General features: G+C 35.1%; 1 protein-coding gene across 2 annotated transcripts in view; it reads right to left on the bottom strand.

Moving 5' to 3' along the window:
• Window positions 1-15,540, bottom strand: part of LOC150106553 (uncharacterized) — a 197,162-nt gene that overhangs the window by 133,251 nt on the left and 48,371 nt on the right. For both annotated transcript variants that reach the window (XM_090392528.1, XM_090392527.1), the window contains exons 4-5: window positions 13,817-13,895; window positions 9,134-9,248 (exon numbers count right to left, since the gene is read on the bottom strand). In XM_090392528.1, the coding sequence (XP_090248654.1) occupies window positions 9,134-9,248; window positions 13,817-13,895 (194 nt within the window). The remainder of the gene's footprint in view (window positions 1-9,133; window positions 9,249-13,816; window positions 13,896-15,540) is intronic.

Raw genomic sequence — 15,540 nt, 5'->3', positions numbered from 1 at the left:
ATTCAACACACTCAATTTGTGTGAAAGAGAACCAGATGAACTATGGGAAGAGATTAAAGATATAATTAAAACAGAAGCAAACAAGAATATTCCAACAGTTTGTAAGAAGAAGAAGAAGTCCAAATAGCTGTCAGAAGATGCCATCAAAACTGCTCAGGAAAGGAGGAAAATGAAGGCCACAGGAAATTTGCAGGAAGTACGGCATTTGAATGCAGAGTTTCAACAACAAGCCAGAAGAGACAAGGGAAAATACTTTAACCAGGAATGCAAACAAATAGAAGACCAAAACAAGAAAGGAAAAACAAGAGATCTTTTCAAAAAGATCAGAGAACTAATAGGGAAGTTTAGTGCCAAGGTGACAATATTGAAAAGTAAACACAAAGGATATCTTAGATGTAGACATCAAAGAAAGATGGCAACAGTATACAGAAGCCCTTTACAGAAAGGACTCCAAAATTACTGAGACATATGAAGAGCAGAATTATACATAGGAGCCAGTGCCACTGGAGAGTGAAGTGAGGTGAGCATTGCAACAGCTATCCAGTAAGAAGGCACCAGGAGGAGATGGAATACCTATTGAGCTGCTCAAAGTCCTTCTCCTCAAAGGGAGAAGAGTCAGTTAAAATTTTAACAGCTCTATGTCAGAGAATTTGGATCACAACTACATGGCCTAGGGAATGGAAAAAATCAGTTTATATACCTTTATTGAAGAAAGACAATGCAAGAGAGTGCAAAAATTACAGAACTATAGCACTGATTTCTCATGCAAGTAAAGTCTTACTTAAGATCATTCAGAAAAGACTGAAACCATTCATGAAGAGAGAAATGCCAGATGAACAGGCAGGATTTCGAAAAGGCAGAGGAACAAGAGATCAAATCACCAATGTGAGATGGATAATAGAAAGAACACAGGAATATAAAAGAATGTCTACCTTTGTTTCCTTGACTATAGCAAGGCTTTTGACTCTGTAGATCATGTGAAATTGTGGAATGTGTTAAGAATAATGGGAGTACCAGAGCATTTCATTATCCTTCTGAGGAATCTTTATTATGAACAAGAAGCTACTGTCCAAACAGATCTTGGAGAAACTGAGTATTCCACAATAGGTAAAGGGGTGAGACAAGGATGTATTTTATCTCCGTACCTGTTTAACTTGTACAGAGAATACATTTTAAGAATGGCAGGGCTGGAGGAGTCTTCAGTTGGAATTAAAATTGGTGGAAGAAATATTAATAATTTGAGGAATGCAGATGACCACCTTGCTAGCAGAATGCAAAGATTTGGAGGAACTTATTATGAAAGTTAAAGAAGAAAGTGCTAAATATGGTCTTAAACTTAACCTCAAAAAGACAAAAGTTATGGCAACATGTGAACTTAATTATTTTGAAGTAGATGGGAAGAAAATGGAAGCAGTTAACAGTTTTGTGCTAGGATCCCAACTTGATCAAGATGGTTATTGTACTGAAGAAGTTAGAAGAAGATTATTACTCGGAAAAAACTTTAAATATATCTTTAAAGCTAAAGATATTAGCCTCGCAACAAAAATCAGAATCGTGAAAGCAATGGTATTCCCTATGGTACTGTATGAATGTGAAAGTTGGACCCTGAGAAAGAGTGAAAGAAGGAAGATAGATGCATTTGAATTATGGGTTTGGAGATGCTTACTAAGAATACCATGGACTGCAAGCAAACCAATAAATCATTGATAGACAGAATAAAGCCAAATTGCTCCCTCGAAGCTATGATCATCAAGCAAAAATTGTCATACTTTGGACATATTATACGAGCAAATGACAGTCTGGAGAAGATGATGATGCTTGCTAAAGTTGATAGAAGCAGGAGAAAAGGAAGACCAAGAATTAGATGGGTGGAAGGAGTTAAAGAAGCAACTGGAGTGCACTTGAAAATTCTGAAAGACATGGTCAGGGACAGATCGGAATGGAGAGTGTATGTTTGTGGGATCACCAGGAGTCGAAAACGACTTGATGGAACACAACACACACACACACAAACACTACATCATAGCAATTGGAGACTGGAATTGTACTGAAAACCCCACATTAAGTCACCACAGGAGTGGAAAAGTGGGATATGCATAGGTTAAAAAATGTCTTGACAATGCTCAACTAGTAGACATATGGAGGATTCGCAATCCTAATCTCCAGGCTTACACATACATGAATCAAGGTATTGGTACTCGTATTAATCGAATTTATATCTCTTCTTCCTTTATAAATAGGATAATTCAGATAAAACATCTTGACATCAACATGTCAGATCATAATCCAGTTCTATCTAAGTTCCACTGCATGGGAAAAGTAGAGATCTGTTCCAGACCATGGAGACCTCCACTAAATTTTCCATTGATCTTTTAACCAAATTCCAAACCCTCTGTTCAATTTGGAATAATGTTACCTGGAATTGGCATTAAAATTCAAACAAGCAGTAAAACAGAATATGATAGAATGGGGAAAGGAACAGGCTCTCCTCAAAAGGAAAAAGTTGAAAGTATAAAGAGAGAAGCTGGTTCGTAACAAACCAAAGCAACGGTATAGCAAACATCATTAGAAACATTAACATAGAGATAGAAGTGGAAAGACAGAATTTTTAAGATAAGAACGCAGCAGCACCTAGCAGACAGCCCTTCAGCTGCCTTCTTCAATAGACAATTTACTAAATTTTGCAAAGAAAGGAAAATCACTCAAATCTGCATTTATGGAGAAGACATGTCCACCACTCAAGACATTCTTGAATCCTTTCAAAAACATTACAAAAATCTGTTTGAAGACAATAGTACTGTTGGAAATTATAACTCTTGGAACATTAATCGCTTTCCTGTACATATACAAGACTGGATTGACAGACCCATTACAGCATCTTAAATTACCACAGTCTAGGGATAGAACTTTATGGTGAGGCCTGGAATTTTATTCTTGCCATTCTAGTTATACTATTCAATTCCTTTCTCTCATCAGGACACATACCAAGTGAATTTGTAGGCAGCCATACTTTTCTCATTCCAAAACCTAATAGAGATCACACCTTAATCAGCAGCTGGAGACCTATTTCTCTATCTAATACTGACTACAAGATATTTTTCCACATTATCAATAATGTGGAAAAATAAGATGGGAATGAGATACATAATTAAAAGCACACAGGTGTATGGAATACCAGGTCGAGCAGTAGAATTTAATCTATTTCTGTTATGCGATCTAATCTGCTTAGTTAACACAAAAAAGCAGTCGATGGCAGTGCTATCAGCAGACCTTACTCAAGCATTTGATAATGTCCAGCATCCCTTTCTATTCCACATCCTCCAGCAAACCAGTGTAAGTAAAAAGCTGCTATCCGTTATCAAAGGCACCTATGCCAATTCAACTACTGGCTTCCTAGTTAATGGGTTCCTGTCAGACCCAGTCAAAATTCAAAAAGGAGTAAAGCAGGCTGCCCTCTTAGTCCATTGCTCTTTGCATTGGTTCTTTAACCATTCTTACAGGAAGTCGACAATACACATGCTGTGTGAGGAATAACAGTTCCTTCAACTATGAAGGAAAATAAGATATTAGCATATGCCAATGATGTAGTGGGCACTGTGAAGGATAATGATTCCATATATATCTTTTTTGGTATTTTGGAAAAATTCAGCAAGATCAGTGGATTAACTACTAATGCAGACAAGACAAAATTAAAAGTTTTTGGAAAGTGGGATCTTGGAGACATTCCTTTTGGACTAACCCCCTAAGAGAGAACCCCTCATTATACTTGGAATTCCGTTCTCCATTTACCCTATATTACCAGTCCAAGAACTTATATACAAGAACCTAGAAACATTAGAAGATTGGAAAACAGGGCCACTTTCCTTTTCTTGTAAAGCCATAGTACTCAAAACCATAATCTTTCCTGCTCAGTTGTACATAATGAATATTACAGACATCACAGAAGCTGAAGAAAAACAATTATGTAGTAAGCCTGTGCAATGTTTTTGGTCTAGCCGATACCAAGAAGTTAAAAAGGAATTTTTTCAACTATCAAAGAAGCATGGAGGATTGGGCTTCCAGTTTTAAAATTCTGCTATTAAACAATACATCAAAAATCCATAAAATATTGCACTAATCACATATGTGCAGACTTTCTCCAGTGCTAGCTAGGTTTTCATCTTCCCCTGTTTGGAGTTAATGATTATAAAGGTCCAAAAGCTGAGATTGTTCCTGAATACTACAACACTGCTTAACTTTAAGACTGCTAAAACACTCTGGTATTGACATTCTTTCCATTAAAACAAGTAAAATTTGGTATAAAAAAATCTTTAATCTTTTTTGCCGCAAAATTCCACAGTACTGACAACAATACTTTGTTTCACAATTTGTGAGAGTTCCAAGGATAACCTAACATGAGGGATCTTGCTTGGAGAATTGCATATTGCCGCCCTCTAGTCAACACCATCAAATGGAGGTATTTCAACATCGGAGATCCAATCTGTGACATCTGTTACCAATTGGAAACAGTAGAACATGCATTCTACAGCTTCCCTCTTGCCCTGTATATTTGGAACAGATTATGTAATGTATTGGGCATTCCATTATTTACAACAGAACAGGTTATTTTTTTGCAATATCAACCACCTGTAAGCAATGGGAAGAGAATTTTGATTTTTATGATTAATGAATTAAAATATAATTTATGGAAGTTAGAAAGAAACATGGATTTGAAAATGAGCAGTATGACATCCAAATGCTTTATAATACTGTATTGTGGAAATTTTATTATTCAATAAGACGATTTTTATATTTAGAAAGAAGCATTCTAGGAGATATCAAATTTATGACTAGATAGTATATAGACCACCCACATTATGCAATATTCACCAGAGGGAGATAAAATTATGTCTATTCTTGCTATGAGAGGTTTTTTTAGTTCCATCTTCTTTATTCAATGTGGTCTTATAGTCAATTGCAAGGATGACTGAAGAGAAATCCCAGGCAGAGAAGGCCAATGCAAGGCACTTAACTCAGATGGGGCTAACTACCTGGGTATCAGTCAACCTTGCACTTTAGTTTCAATTAGTCTTTTGGTTGTTCATCTATATGAGATTGGTGAAAAAGGAAAACTAATAGCCTTTGGCTATATGATGATATAAAAGAACCTAGGCCTTTTCTCTATCTCTCATGCTATCCATCTGTCTTTTTCCTAATACTATCCGGCTCTTGCACCCCCATACTAACTACTCTAGGCCTATGATGAGCACCCCTTTACTTTTTCACCTCAATAAAAGTCAAAACTGGTCTGGGTAGTGACCCTTCCCATAATGCATAGCATTATACATGTCTATAAGGATATGTGCTTTGCATTATGAGATACTAAGGCAAGCCTCTATATACGAGTTGCCCCAGTCCTGAAAATTATTATTATTATTCAAGCCTCCATGGAGTCAAAAGACTCACTGCGGGAGGTCCTTCCTAGGAAACACAAAGTCTATCAAGATTCATCGTGGGTGTCCACTTCATAAAGGAGGTGATAGAACTCAAGCATCAAATTATAGGCCTATCTGTGTGTCAGGAGATGTAGTTAAGTTGTTGAAGAAGCTTGTGAGAACTAGGATCCAGAATTGGGTTGACAACAATGGTACTATCTTTGATGGACAGCATGGATTTGCTAAAGGGAGGTCATGTTTTAGTAATCTACTTACTTATTACAATAAGCTGACTGCTTCCATGGTCAGAGGAGAAGGATACACAGTAATATACTTATATTTTGCAAAGGCTTTTGATAGATTACCGCATGATAAGTTGATAGTCAAACTGGAGTGTATGGGGTTGAATATTAGATTGTGCACTGGACTGGAGACTGGCTATCTGATAGGTATCAACAAGTTATGTATAGGGGAGCAACATCCAGGAAAAGGAAAGTTACTAGTGTATGGTATAAAGACAGGGCCTCAGGGGTCTGTTTTAGGGACATTGCTGTTCAACTTGTATATTATTAATAATATTGGGGAAGATTTGGATGGGGATATTCAGTTCTTTGCAGATGATGCAAAGTTGGGACGAACCATGAAGAGTAGAGAGGATGCTGTGGCCTTACAAGAAGACTTGTATAAATTGAGTGATTGGGCATGGGAATGGGGATGTGAGTTTAATGTTGCAAAATATAAGGCTTTAAAATTTGGAAAACAAAATTGGGATGCAGAATTTATGCTTGGTGAAGATATATTGTTGGAGGTGGAGGAAATAAGAGATCTGCGAGTGATAGTGGATAAGGATCTGAAATTTGGGGGACACATAGCCAAAATTGTGAAGACAACACAAAGGCTTCTGGGAATGATGCAGAAGACACTGACGTGTAGAAATAGGGAGATTCTTGTTCCGTTGTATAAGGCTTTAATTAGGCCACATGTGGACTATTGTGCCCAGATTTGGTCACCGGGTTTTCAGAAGGATGAAGAGATGTTGGAAAGGGTCCAAAGGCGACTGACTAAGGTAGTTTCTGACCTCTGGAATGTTGAGTATGAGGAAAGATTGAGAAGATGTAATTTGCATAGTCTGGTGGACAGGAGGAAGAGGGGAGATATGATAGAGACCTACAAGTTATTAAGCGGTTGTTATAGGATTAATGCTGGAGAGATTCTACAGAAAATAGTGGGAGATCAGGGGAGAACCAGAGGTTCATCCCTGGAGGCTGTATAAGGCGGGTGTGAGTAGAGGAGTGAGAAGCAAGTTTTTTTCATGTTGTGAATGATTGGAATGCCTTGCCTGAGAGTGTGTCTGCAGAGAATTTGAGTGTGTTTAAAGCACAGTACGATGAGCTGTTTGTTTGATAAAAGGACCTCCTGGATGAGTCTTTGACTCCACTGGGTCTTGGGTAATAATAATGATAATAATAATAAATGCCACAAAGGAATGAAAATCCAATATTCAGTAGACAAAGTTAAGAATTTTACATACTTGGGAGCCAACATTGATGCTGAAGAAGGAGCTGACTGAAATATAATGCAAAAGATTGATAAACGCAAATACTGCTTTCAGAAAATTTAATAACATATGGAAATCATCGAAATATCATAATATAACAAAAATAAATATCTTCAACAGCAATGTTGAGGCCATATTATTATTATTATATGGATCAGAGATGTGGAAACTTCCAAAAAATAGTAAACTAAATAGAATAAATGAATCTTCTTTCACTACGCATTATTCCCGCTTCCTATGCAGGGTCTGCATGTTACTTAGGTGCGACTTCTTGTTAGTACTGCTCCCAACCAACCTGTCGGCTAGTCTGCTCCTGGGGGGGGGGGGATATATTTTTGACTGTAGCAGCGTATGTTCACGGGGACTGGTTTGCCTGCTTGCGGAATGAAAAACGCCAGATAAACTGGTAGAAAAAACCCTACTGCCTGCGCCCAAGACCGGCTAACTTGGCTATGCCTGAGGAAGATCCTCACGTGTTCAACAGGAATTGAACCTGGGACACTCCTTCCCCGGGCATATGGTTGCGAAGCGCAAAGTCACTAGGCTAACTGCACAGACAAATAGAATAAATGAATAAGGACATGAAATTTCAAATAACTATTCTCATGTTCTGACTCTTCATTAGTAGTCAAGAGTGGGTTTCATTGTTGTTGTAAGCAAAAGGCTAACAGACTTCCAAATCTTTGGCAGTTCATCAGACTCTTGCCCCTTTAAAAGAAACTACCAGCTACTTATTATTATAACTAGAGAGCATAAATCTAATAGACAAGCTTAGGTGTTGAACATTATTCATAACTTATTTTAAAAGTACTGCAACACGAAATGAAAACTAAATTATAAAAAGATATTTATTAATTGGTCTGTATTTTGCTAGATTTCAAACTAGCATCTTCAGAGCAAAACATGTTACAATTTACACATGCAACAATGAGTAAGTGAAATAATTCAAATTGTAATGGAAAAAAAGATCTAAAGTTCTTTATTTATGTTGTTATACCATTAAATTAAGTTATGAGTCAGAATATCAGAATACTTGCTTGTGTTGTGTTCTTATGTAATTATGCATTCTGTGCCTTTGTGATCACATTGTGATTAACCTTGAAAATGCCTCAGTTACTCTAGGCAAAATTTGAATGAAATATTTGCTTTTTTTATATATACTGTGCTATGATATGCTATCAAAACTGTTATGGTGATACAAGAAATTGATGACCTGAGAAATGTGGGGGTTGAATCAGTGTTACAGAACATACTAATAAATAAGACATAAGGAGGTTATGATACCTCTTTTGTAAAGCTTTGATATAACCACATCTGGACTATTGTGCACAGATTTTTCTTGTTTTTTATTTTTTATTTTTTTTTAGAGATGGAAAAGTGGTAGAGAGGATCCAGGAGTCTGTAGGCTATAAAATTTGGCTGATAGGTCAAAAAGACAGGATATGATATAAACATAAGTTACTAACAGCATTTTATAGAACAGATTCAGAAGAAATTTTCCAATACATGACAAAGGAAGAGAACAAGAGGTTATCCCTTGTTCTCTCTCTTTGAAAGTAGTGAGTAGCAAGCTATGATGAGGACTAGATTTGTTTGCAGTGGTGAATGTGTGGAATAGGTCACTAGAGATGGTTGTGAGTGTTCTGTCAGTGAATAAATTTAAGGAGAGATATAATAGACATTGTATGAATAACGGTTAGTAGTCGCAATGAGTTTTTTGATTCTTTGTGGATGTGTGGTTAATAATAACAATACAGTATATCTGTGAGTGAGTGAGAGAGAGAGATTCATCCACTCATTTACTGATGACAGTTCAATATTTGACTTTTGCACAGCTGTTAAAGACATCACATGTATGTGTTGTCAGAAACAAGTATTATCTGTCATATTATCTATAAAAATGTATATTAAATCTGTATTTTGTTTATAAATGTGTTAGTTACTTACTATAGTAACAATAACAGTTAATGTTAATGGGGAATCAGCATTATTTGTAATAACAAATAATGCTGATTCCCCATTGATAATTTTTGATATATTTCACATGATATGTAAATGTTTCAATGTTTAATTACACATCACATTATTAAAACCAGAAATATAATTATCAGTATTCAATGAAATCTTTCTATTTTTTATTTAATTTTATTTTTTTAGTTACCTTCACTTTCACGAAGTTCGTATAAAATTCTTTCCTTTTCAGAATTCACAATATCTAGTGCAGTCTGTGTTCGCTTCAGATCCACTTTAAGATTTTGAATTTCTTTTTGAGAATCCTATATTTTTGGAAACATAGTTATTAAACACACGTTAAATATAATAAAATTTGAAAATATAATTGTAAAATTGAAATAAAAAGAACGTACTATTTTTTTGTATTGGTGATGTACTTGCACTGACCAACTGATAAAAAATAATCCTTAGCAGATTTCTGTAAATGTCTTTATAACTATTTATTTGCAATACTCTGCAGAACAATCATAGAATGCCCTCTTAATTCACACAATGTTTATCACACCTCTTCTTAAACTCATTCACTGATGATGAACTCATCACCTTTACTATGAGTTCATTCCATTCCTACACTACTCACCATTAAAAAACCTCTATGTCTTCAGCTCTTTCCAGCCAATGTCTTCTTTCTCAACATATAGGGAAGATGCTTTCTTACCACATGCTATATGCTGAAAAATACTCTGCATCAATGTGAGAAAATCTCTTTATAATTTCCATGTCTCAATCATATTTTCTTTTCTGTCTTAATTGATCTATCTTCATAATCGGTATTTAACAGTCTCAAAAAGTCCCAAAAATATCTTAATTACATGCTTCTAAACCTTTTCTCTAAATTTATTTTCTCATTTTAAAAGAACACAGAAACCAAATGCAAGCACCACGATCTAGATGGGGGTTGCATCAGGGCCTTGTAAAGCAAAAGAAAAAAGAAAAACATTTCACACATAATTAAGCATTATGGATTACTTTCACATAGAGATAAAAGCAATCCATTAGATCTATTTAAATTAAGACAATGTAGAAAAGCATCAGAGCTTTTCTTATACAGCCTTTCCATAAGGAAAGACTGTTCTTGTGAAGGACTAAGTCTTCCAGAGAAAACCAGATACATCGAGTGATATCATGTCCTTCAAGTCTATATTCTTTGCAATGAACAGCAGCAGATCTTCTAGAATTGAACAAAATCAGATAAACCACATGTGTTAAAGTTTAAGAGAAACTTATGTTAAAAGTTTAATGGAGTGAAACAGCGTTAGGAAAGGATTATTAAAAATAGCATTTAATTCTTCCAATATTTCATCTCTGTTACAGAGACATCATCAGGGAGTACAAAAATGAGACTTAACACACGCAGAAAGGCAGCACAAAACTTGGTCACCTGTCTTCCTAATGGTAACCCGTCCTTTTCAGTATATAGGAAACCTACTCACACAGGCAGATACATTCACAAACTTTCCCAACACTCCCTCCACTTTCAACAATATGGTGTCATTAAAACATTAACTCATAGATCTTATAACCTTTGTTCCAATGAGACCTCTCTTGCAGCAGAACTCAATCATGCACACCACACTTTTTTATCTAACGGCTACAGTTACCACAGTATAAAAAAAAAATAATCAATTCTTTCCCCAACCATGACCTTCTCTTCAGAAAGATTTTAATAATGCTATCACCATCCCTTTGTCCAAGGTACATCAGAAAAAATATCCAGAATCTTAAAGAAATGCAATCTCTGCACCACTTTCTAGCCTCATTTAAAACTAGCTATCCTTATCTGCTCCACTAAAGACAAATTCCCTCCTCTCTCAGTTCTAAGTGTATACAGAGTTCCTTGTTCCTGCAAGTTGGCCTATTATGGACAGACACGAAGATCAGCTACCATCTGCATGGATGAACATCAAAAATACATCTGCAGTCATGACTATAGTCAATCTGGCCTTGAAGACCATGCTTTGGATACAGCTCACAGAATCAATTGGAAAAAGACTATCATGCTCCATCACAGTAAATTTAGAAGAGAAATACTTTTTAGAACAGCTGCTGCTCTTAAAATTTAGCTGGAATAAATGATTGTAGAAATCTTTCCAAAATATGGGAAATACTAATTCTTTGAGATCCCGGTTACATCCTAGTCTGCTGACATGTGTCCATAGTAGGAAGGCACCTCACTAGTTAGGACTCTTTCATTCACATGTTTCACTTAGTTTTTGTGCTGCTTTTTTGTGTGTTATAAGTCTCATTTTGTACTCCCTGACAATGTCTCTGTAACTGAGATGAAAATACTAGAAGAATCAAATGCTATTTTTAATCCTTTCCTATTGCTGTTTCACTTCATTAAACTTTTAACATAAGATAAACCACAGGTGTAAGTGATCTGATAAATATGAATGCAATGGGGAAGTGTATCCTTTGAGGAGTTAAAATAAGGTGCTGGCTGATCTCTAACAGGTGAAGATGGAGAACAAGATCTGTATTTGTTTATAATCATGTTGATTAAAGTATTAGCAAACTGATCAGATGGGAGAGGAAATTTTATATGCTCTATTTCTTGTTGCCCACTTCTTCTCATATCTATTCACTTTTCTGTTCTCTCAGCTATATTAGATACCATAATTCATCTGCCCATATTGTATAAATCATACAAGCCATTTTAAAGCATTTGGTTCTGACTGAGCTAGTCTCAAACTGTTCTTGGGTGGTCTCTTGCTGAAATTGCTCCAGATATTTCATAATAAATAAAATCAAAGCATCTTATTTTGGCTTGCTTAGCTGAGTGGAGAGCAGGTATGCTCCTAACCAACAAATTGTGGGTTCAAATCCCACCAAGGATATGAATGTTTGTGAGTGACTTTAATTGGTGGATGAATGCCATAATTTAGTAAGACTACTACTCTGCTTATGGAGCCCTAAAGTGACTGGAAATAGTTCTATATTTGGTCTCTAAAGCAGATTATCCTAAACCTGAGCTTGCTTAATACTGACATCACTCATGAATTGGGCAGGAATCACATAAAAATATATTTCATTTTTTTAAAGACATACTCTTATCTATTAATTGATAATTCAATTTTCAAGGAAATACTTTTAACTATTTGAAGGAAATGGTTTACTAGAAAAATCCATCAATAAAGCATGGAGACAGAAAATGATTAAAGAAAGAAGATTTTTTTTCTACTGTTTAAGTTGAATAACTTATTACAAATTTGCAAATGATTATTTTTTCCTTAGTCAAAATTTTGCAACAGCTATTGTGAGTTGAGGAATTTACTGACATTTAACCTCATCTTAGCAGCTAGCAGTTTTCCATTTGTTTGTTTATTTGTGTTTGTGTGGAACAACCTCAGTTGCAGAAACAAACAAAAAAAAATCTCTATTACTATCTGAGACTACCAAACTTAGTCATCCCAGAAAGAGGCATAATAATAACATTCCTCTTGTCACTAGATTTGAACTTGGGTTTCTTTCCGGGCAAATGATGTGCGGTATAACCACTCTGCCACAAGGTGTAAAATCATGAAATCTAACTCTTATTTTAGCTCCATAAAGCAAGATCATATAATATGATTAGTTTAGATGTTGTTTCCTAAACTAATCATAATATGATTATTTACCTCTACGAGTTGTCAAAAAGGTGTGACACCTTTTGGCAACTCATATAGGTAAATATGACTTATCCATTACTTCCACTCGTATAGGTAAATATGACTTCTCCATTACTTCCACCTTGGTATCACCACCACTGGGTCTGGCTCCCACTGATGAGACCTTAATAAAGGTCAAAACCGGTCTGGGTAGTGGCCCTTCTCTTAATGTATAGCATTATACATGTTTGCAAGGAGATGTGCTTTGCATTATGGGAGATACTAAAGGAACTGATGAGAACTTATACCACCTTTACCACGAGTTGCCCTAGTCCTGAAGATACTTCAGGTGCAAACTTTGTTTGCTTACACTTGGATAAAGGATTAAACTAAATATATCATTTATAGTCTAACCAAGTGAAAAAACTTCCAACAATACAATTTTGATTTTAATCAGATCATGTAGCAGCAAAATTGAAAAAAAAAAAGGCCACAATACATAAGTCAAAAAATGGACTGAAATTTCATAAACCACAGAGCAATGATAGCTCTCACAACAACAGAAATACTGACAATTGAAAATATTAACTCTAAATGATTTCAAACTGTACTGCAGTCTGCTAACATGATGGAAATTTGATTACAGACATATGTTGTAATATGCTAATTTTCAGTCAAAAGTTTATGATTTGGTAATGAAAAAAATAAAATGAACCATAACCGGATTGTTTTTATTAGCATAATTTGAAAAGATAATAATAATTTCACTCTGCTTGGGTGGAATTTAATGAAATTTTCTATTTATATTTTAAAAATTCCATTAAAATTTGCAGCCTTTTTAATTTTGGTTTGAAGTCTAACCATGGCAAAATAAAAAGATGCATACAGAGTGAATGTTGCGATAATACTAGATGTAACTATATTAAGAATTCTATTACAAACACATCACTACTTTATGATTTTCTTGCCAGTTTGACGGTTTGTCTGGTAGATCAGAGAGATTTTGCTTGATTAAGGGCATAGAATTATTTTTAATAAAACTTTCATATTTCTCTCTAACTGTATTATTCTCCCCCCTTTTTCTCTCTCTCTCTCTCTCTCTCAAGTTTATTCTAAATAAAGACCCGATGAGATATATTGCATAAAATTGTGGGATTCCACTGCTAAACTTCCTAGAAAACATATTTGATAAACTACATATTTATTTTTATGAATTGTAACAGAGTAATCTAATAATACTTTACCACAAGCTTCTTCACCATCTTCTCTGCTTCACTAACCATTTTAGGATGACTTTTACTGGAATCCTCTAAGTGAGATCTCTTGATTGGAATTTAGGTAAATAATTCAACCCTAATTTGTAGTTATACATATAATCTTAGATGTACAGAAATTTCCAATAATTTAAACCATACACTAAAAAATTACTTTTCTGAATTCAATCACAGATTTGTATAATATATTATTTAAGTGCAACATTTAATTTAATTATTATACTTATTTTTAAGATATTACTTAATATTTACTAGTAAACAAGTGTACGTGGCTCACACTCTTGCTTACTGGGAGAGAACATGAGTGCCAGTAAGCAAGGAAATGCATGTGGAATGAATGCAGTTTACAAAATGCAACTCTTAAGAATAGAGTTGATAAAGATGAGAAATGAGATGAAACATATGCAACGTGAAATTACATTATTAGTGGCTATACATGGAAGGCTACAAAATAATCAACTAAAAGGTAGCCACGAAAAGAGATAATGAAGGATTACTTGACAAGCAAGATATTTGGTGATAAAGGGATGGGCCAAGGTCAGATGTGAAGAAAGTAATTCATCTAAAAATGAGTTAATATATTTGTTTACAACTGCCAAAAGTATCAGAAATAAAGTGAACAATGCATTAACTGCTTGATCTACCTAAAAATAGTTGCTATAAACAAAACATGGTCAAATGAGGATAATGTACTGGATGGAATTTGTTCACCAAGACAGGAAAGATGTGGTAGTGGTGGTGGGGAGGGGGGAATAACCTGTCAGATGACAGCAGGGTGACTGAAACTTTGAATATAAGGAATAAATGAGCACAGAGAATTGCTTATATATTTGTTCAGTTACCAAATAACTGCAGCTACACAAGGTGGATATACAAAGAAGAAATAGTGGAAGTGGTTTGAGATATTTAGTCAGATGTTGCTATAGGACCATAAATGTGGAAGATCTAGCTAATTATGCAGATAGCAGTTCATTTGAGGCAATCAAATCTGGTATGAGATTAGGGCCAACAGGACAAAATATACAGCTGGTTGTTGCTACACACCAGGAATGTCAGAGATGAAGTGTGATATGCATCAGCAATTCAGCACAATGTGTGCAAATAAAGTAATTATTATGGGGGGCTTCAACTAAGGAGACATAGATTGGAAGTTCACATGGCAGGAAGGAAATTAAATTAATACACCAGGATACGAGAGTGGCAGATCTGATCACACAATCAGAAGATCTGTTCATAATCAAGGTGGCTGCATTGTCTCCAATGTGGCCACCATCTTGACTGGAAGGTTGTGCAACATGGAATTTTGGAATTTTCAGTTATGGATTATATGTGGAACTACAATGTAAGTGATTATGACAAGCTCAGGAGTAAGCTTGAAGCAGTGCCATGACATAAAAATCTTCTAAGGGAAGGATGATAGCCGTGTAACAGATAGTCAAGGAGTATCTGCAGGAAGCAATATCAGACTGTATGCCAATGTCTGGAAGATAAATCAGGTAGGAATTAGATGAATGAGTAGCATTATCAGGGCCGTCTTAATAAGTTTGAGCATCCTGGGCTAAAAAAATTTGGTACCTTTATATTGGATTGAACAATAATTAAATAATACATATAATTAATTAAATAACTTTCATTGCAAAAAATTTTATTTTAAAATATATCAACATTACACATTTTTATTTAATTCAACAATA

Source organism: Typopeltis vanoorti, chromosome 5 (genome assembly GCF_054136105.1).
Source record: "Typopeltis vanoorti isolate ZY-2024b chromosome 5, IOZ_Tvanoo_1.0, whole genome shotgun sequence".
NCBI lineage: Eukaryota > Metazoa > Arthropoda > Arachnida > Uropygi > Thelyphonidae > Typopeltis > Typopeltis vanoorti.
This window is presented reverse-complemented; position numbering and strand designations above follow the sequence as displayed.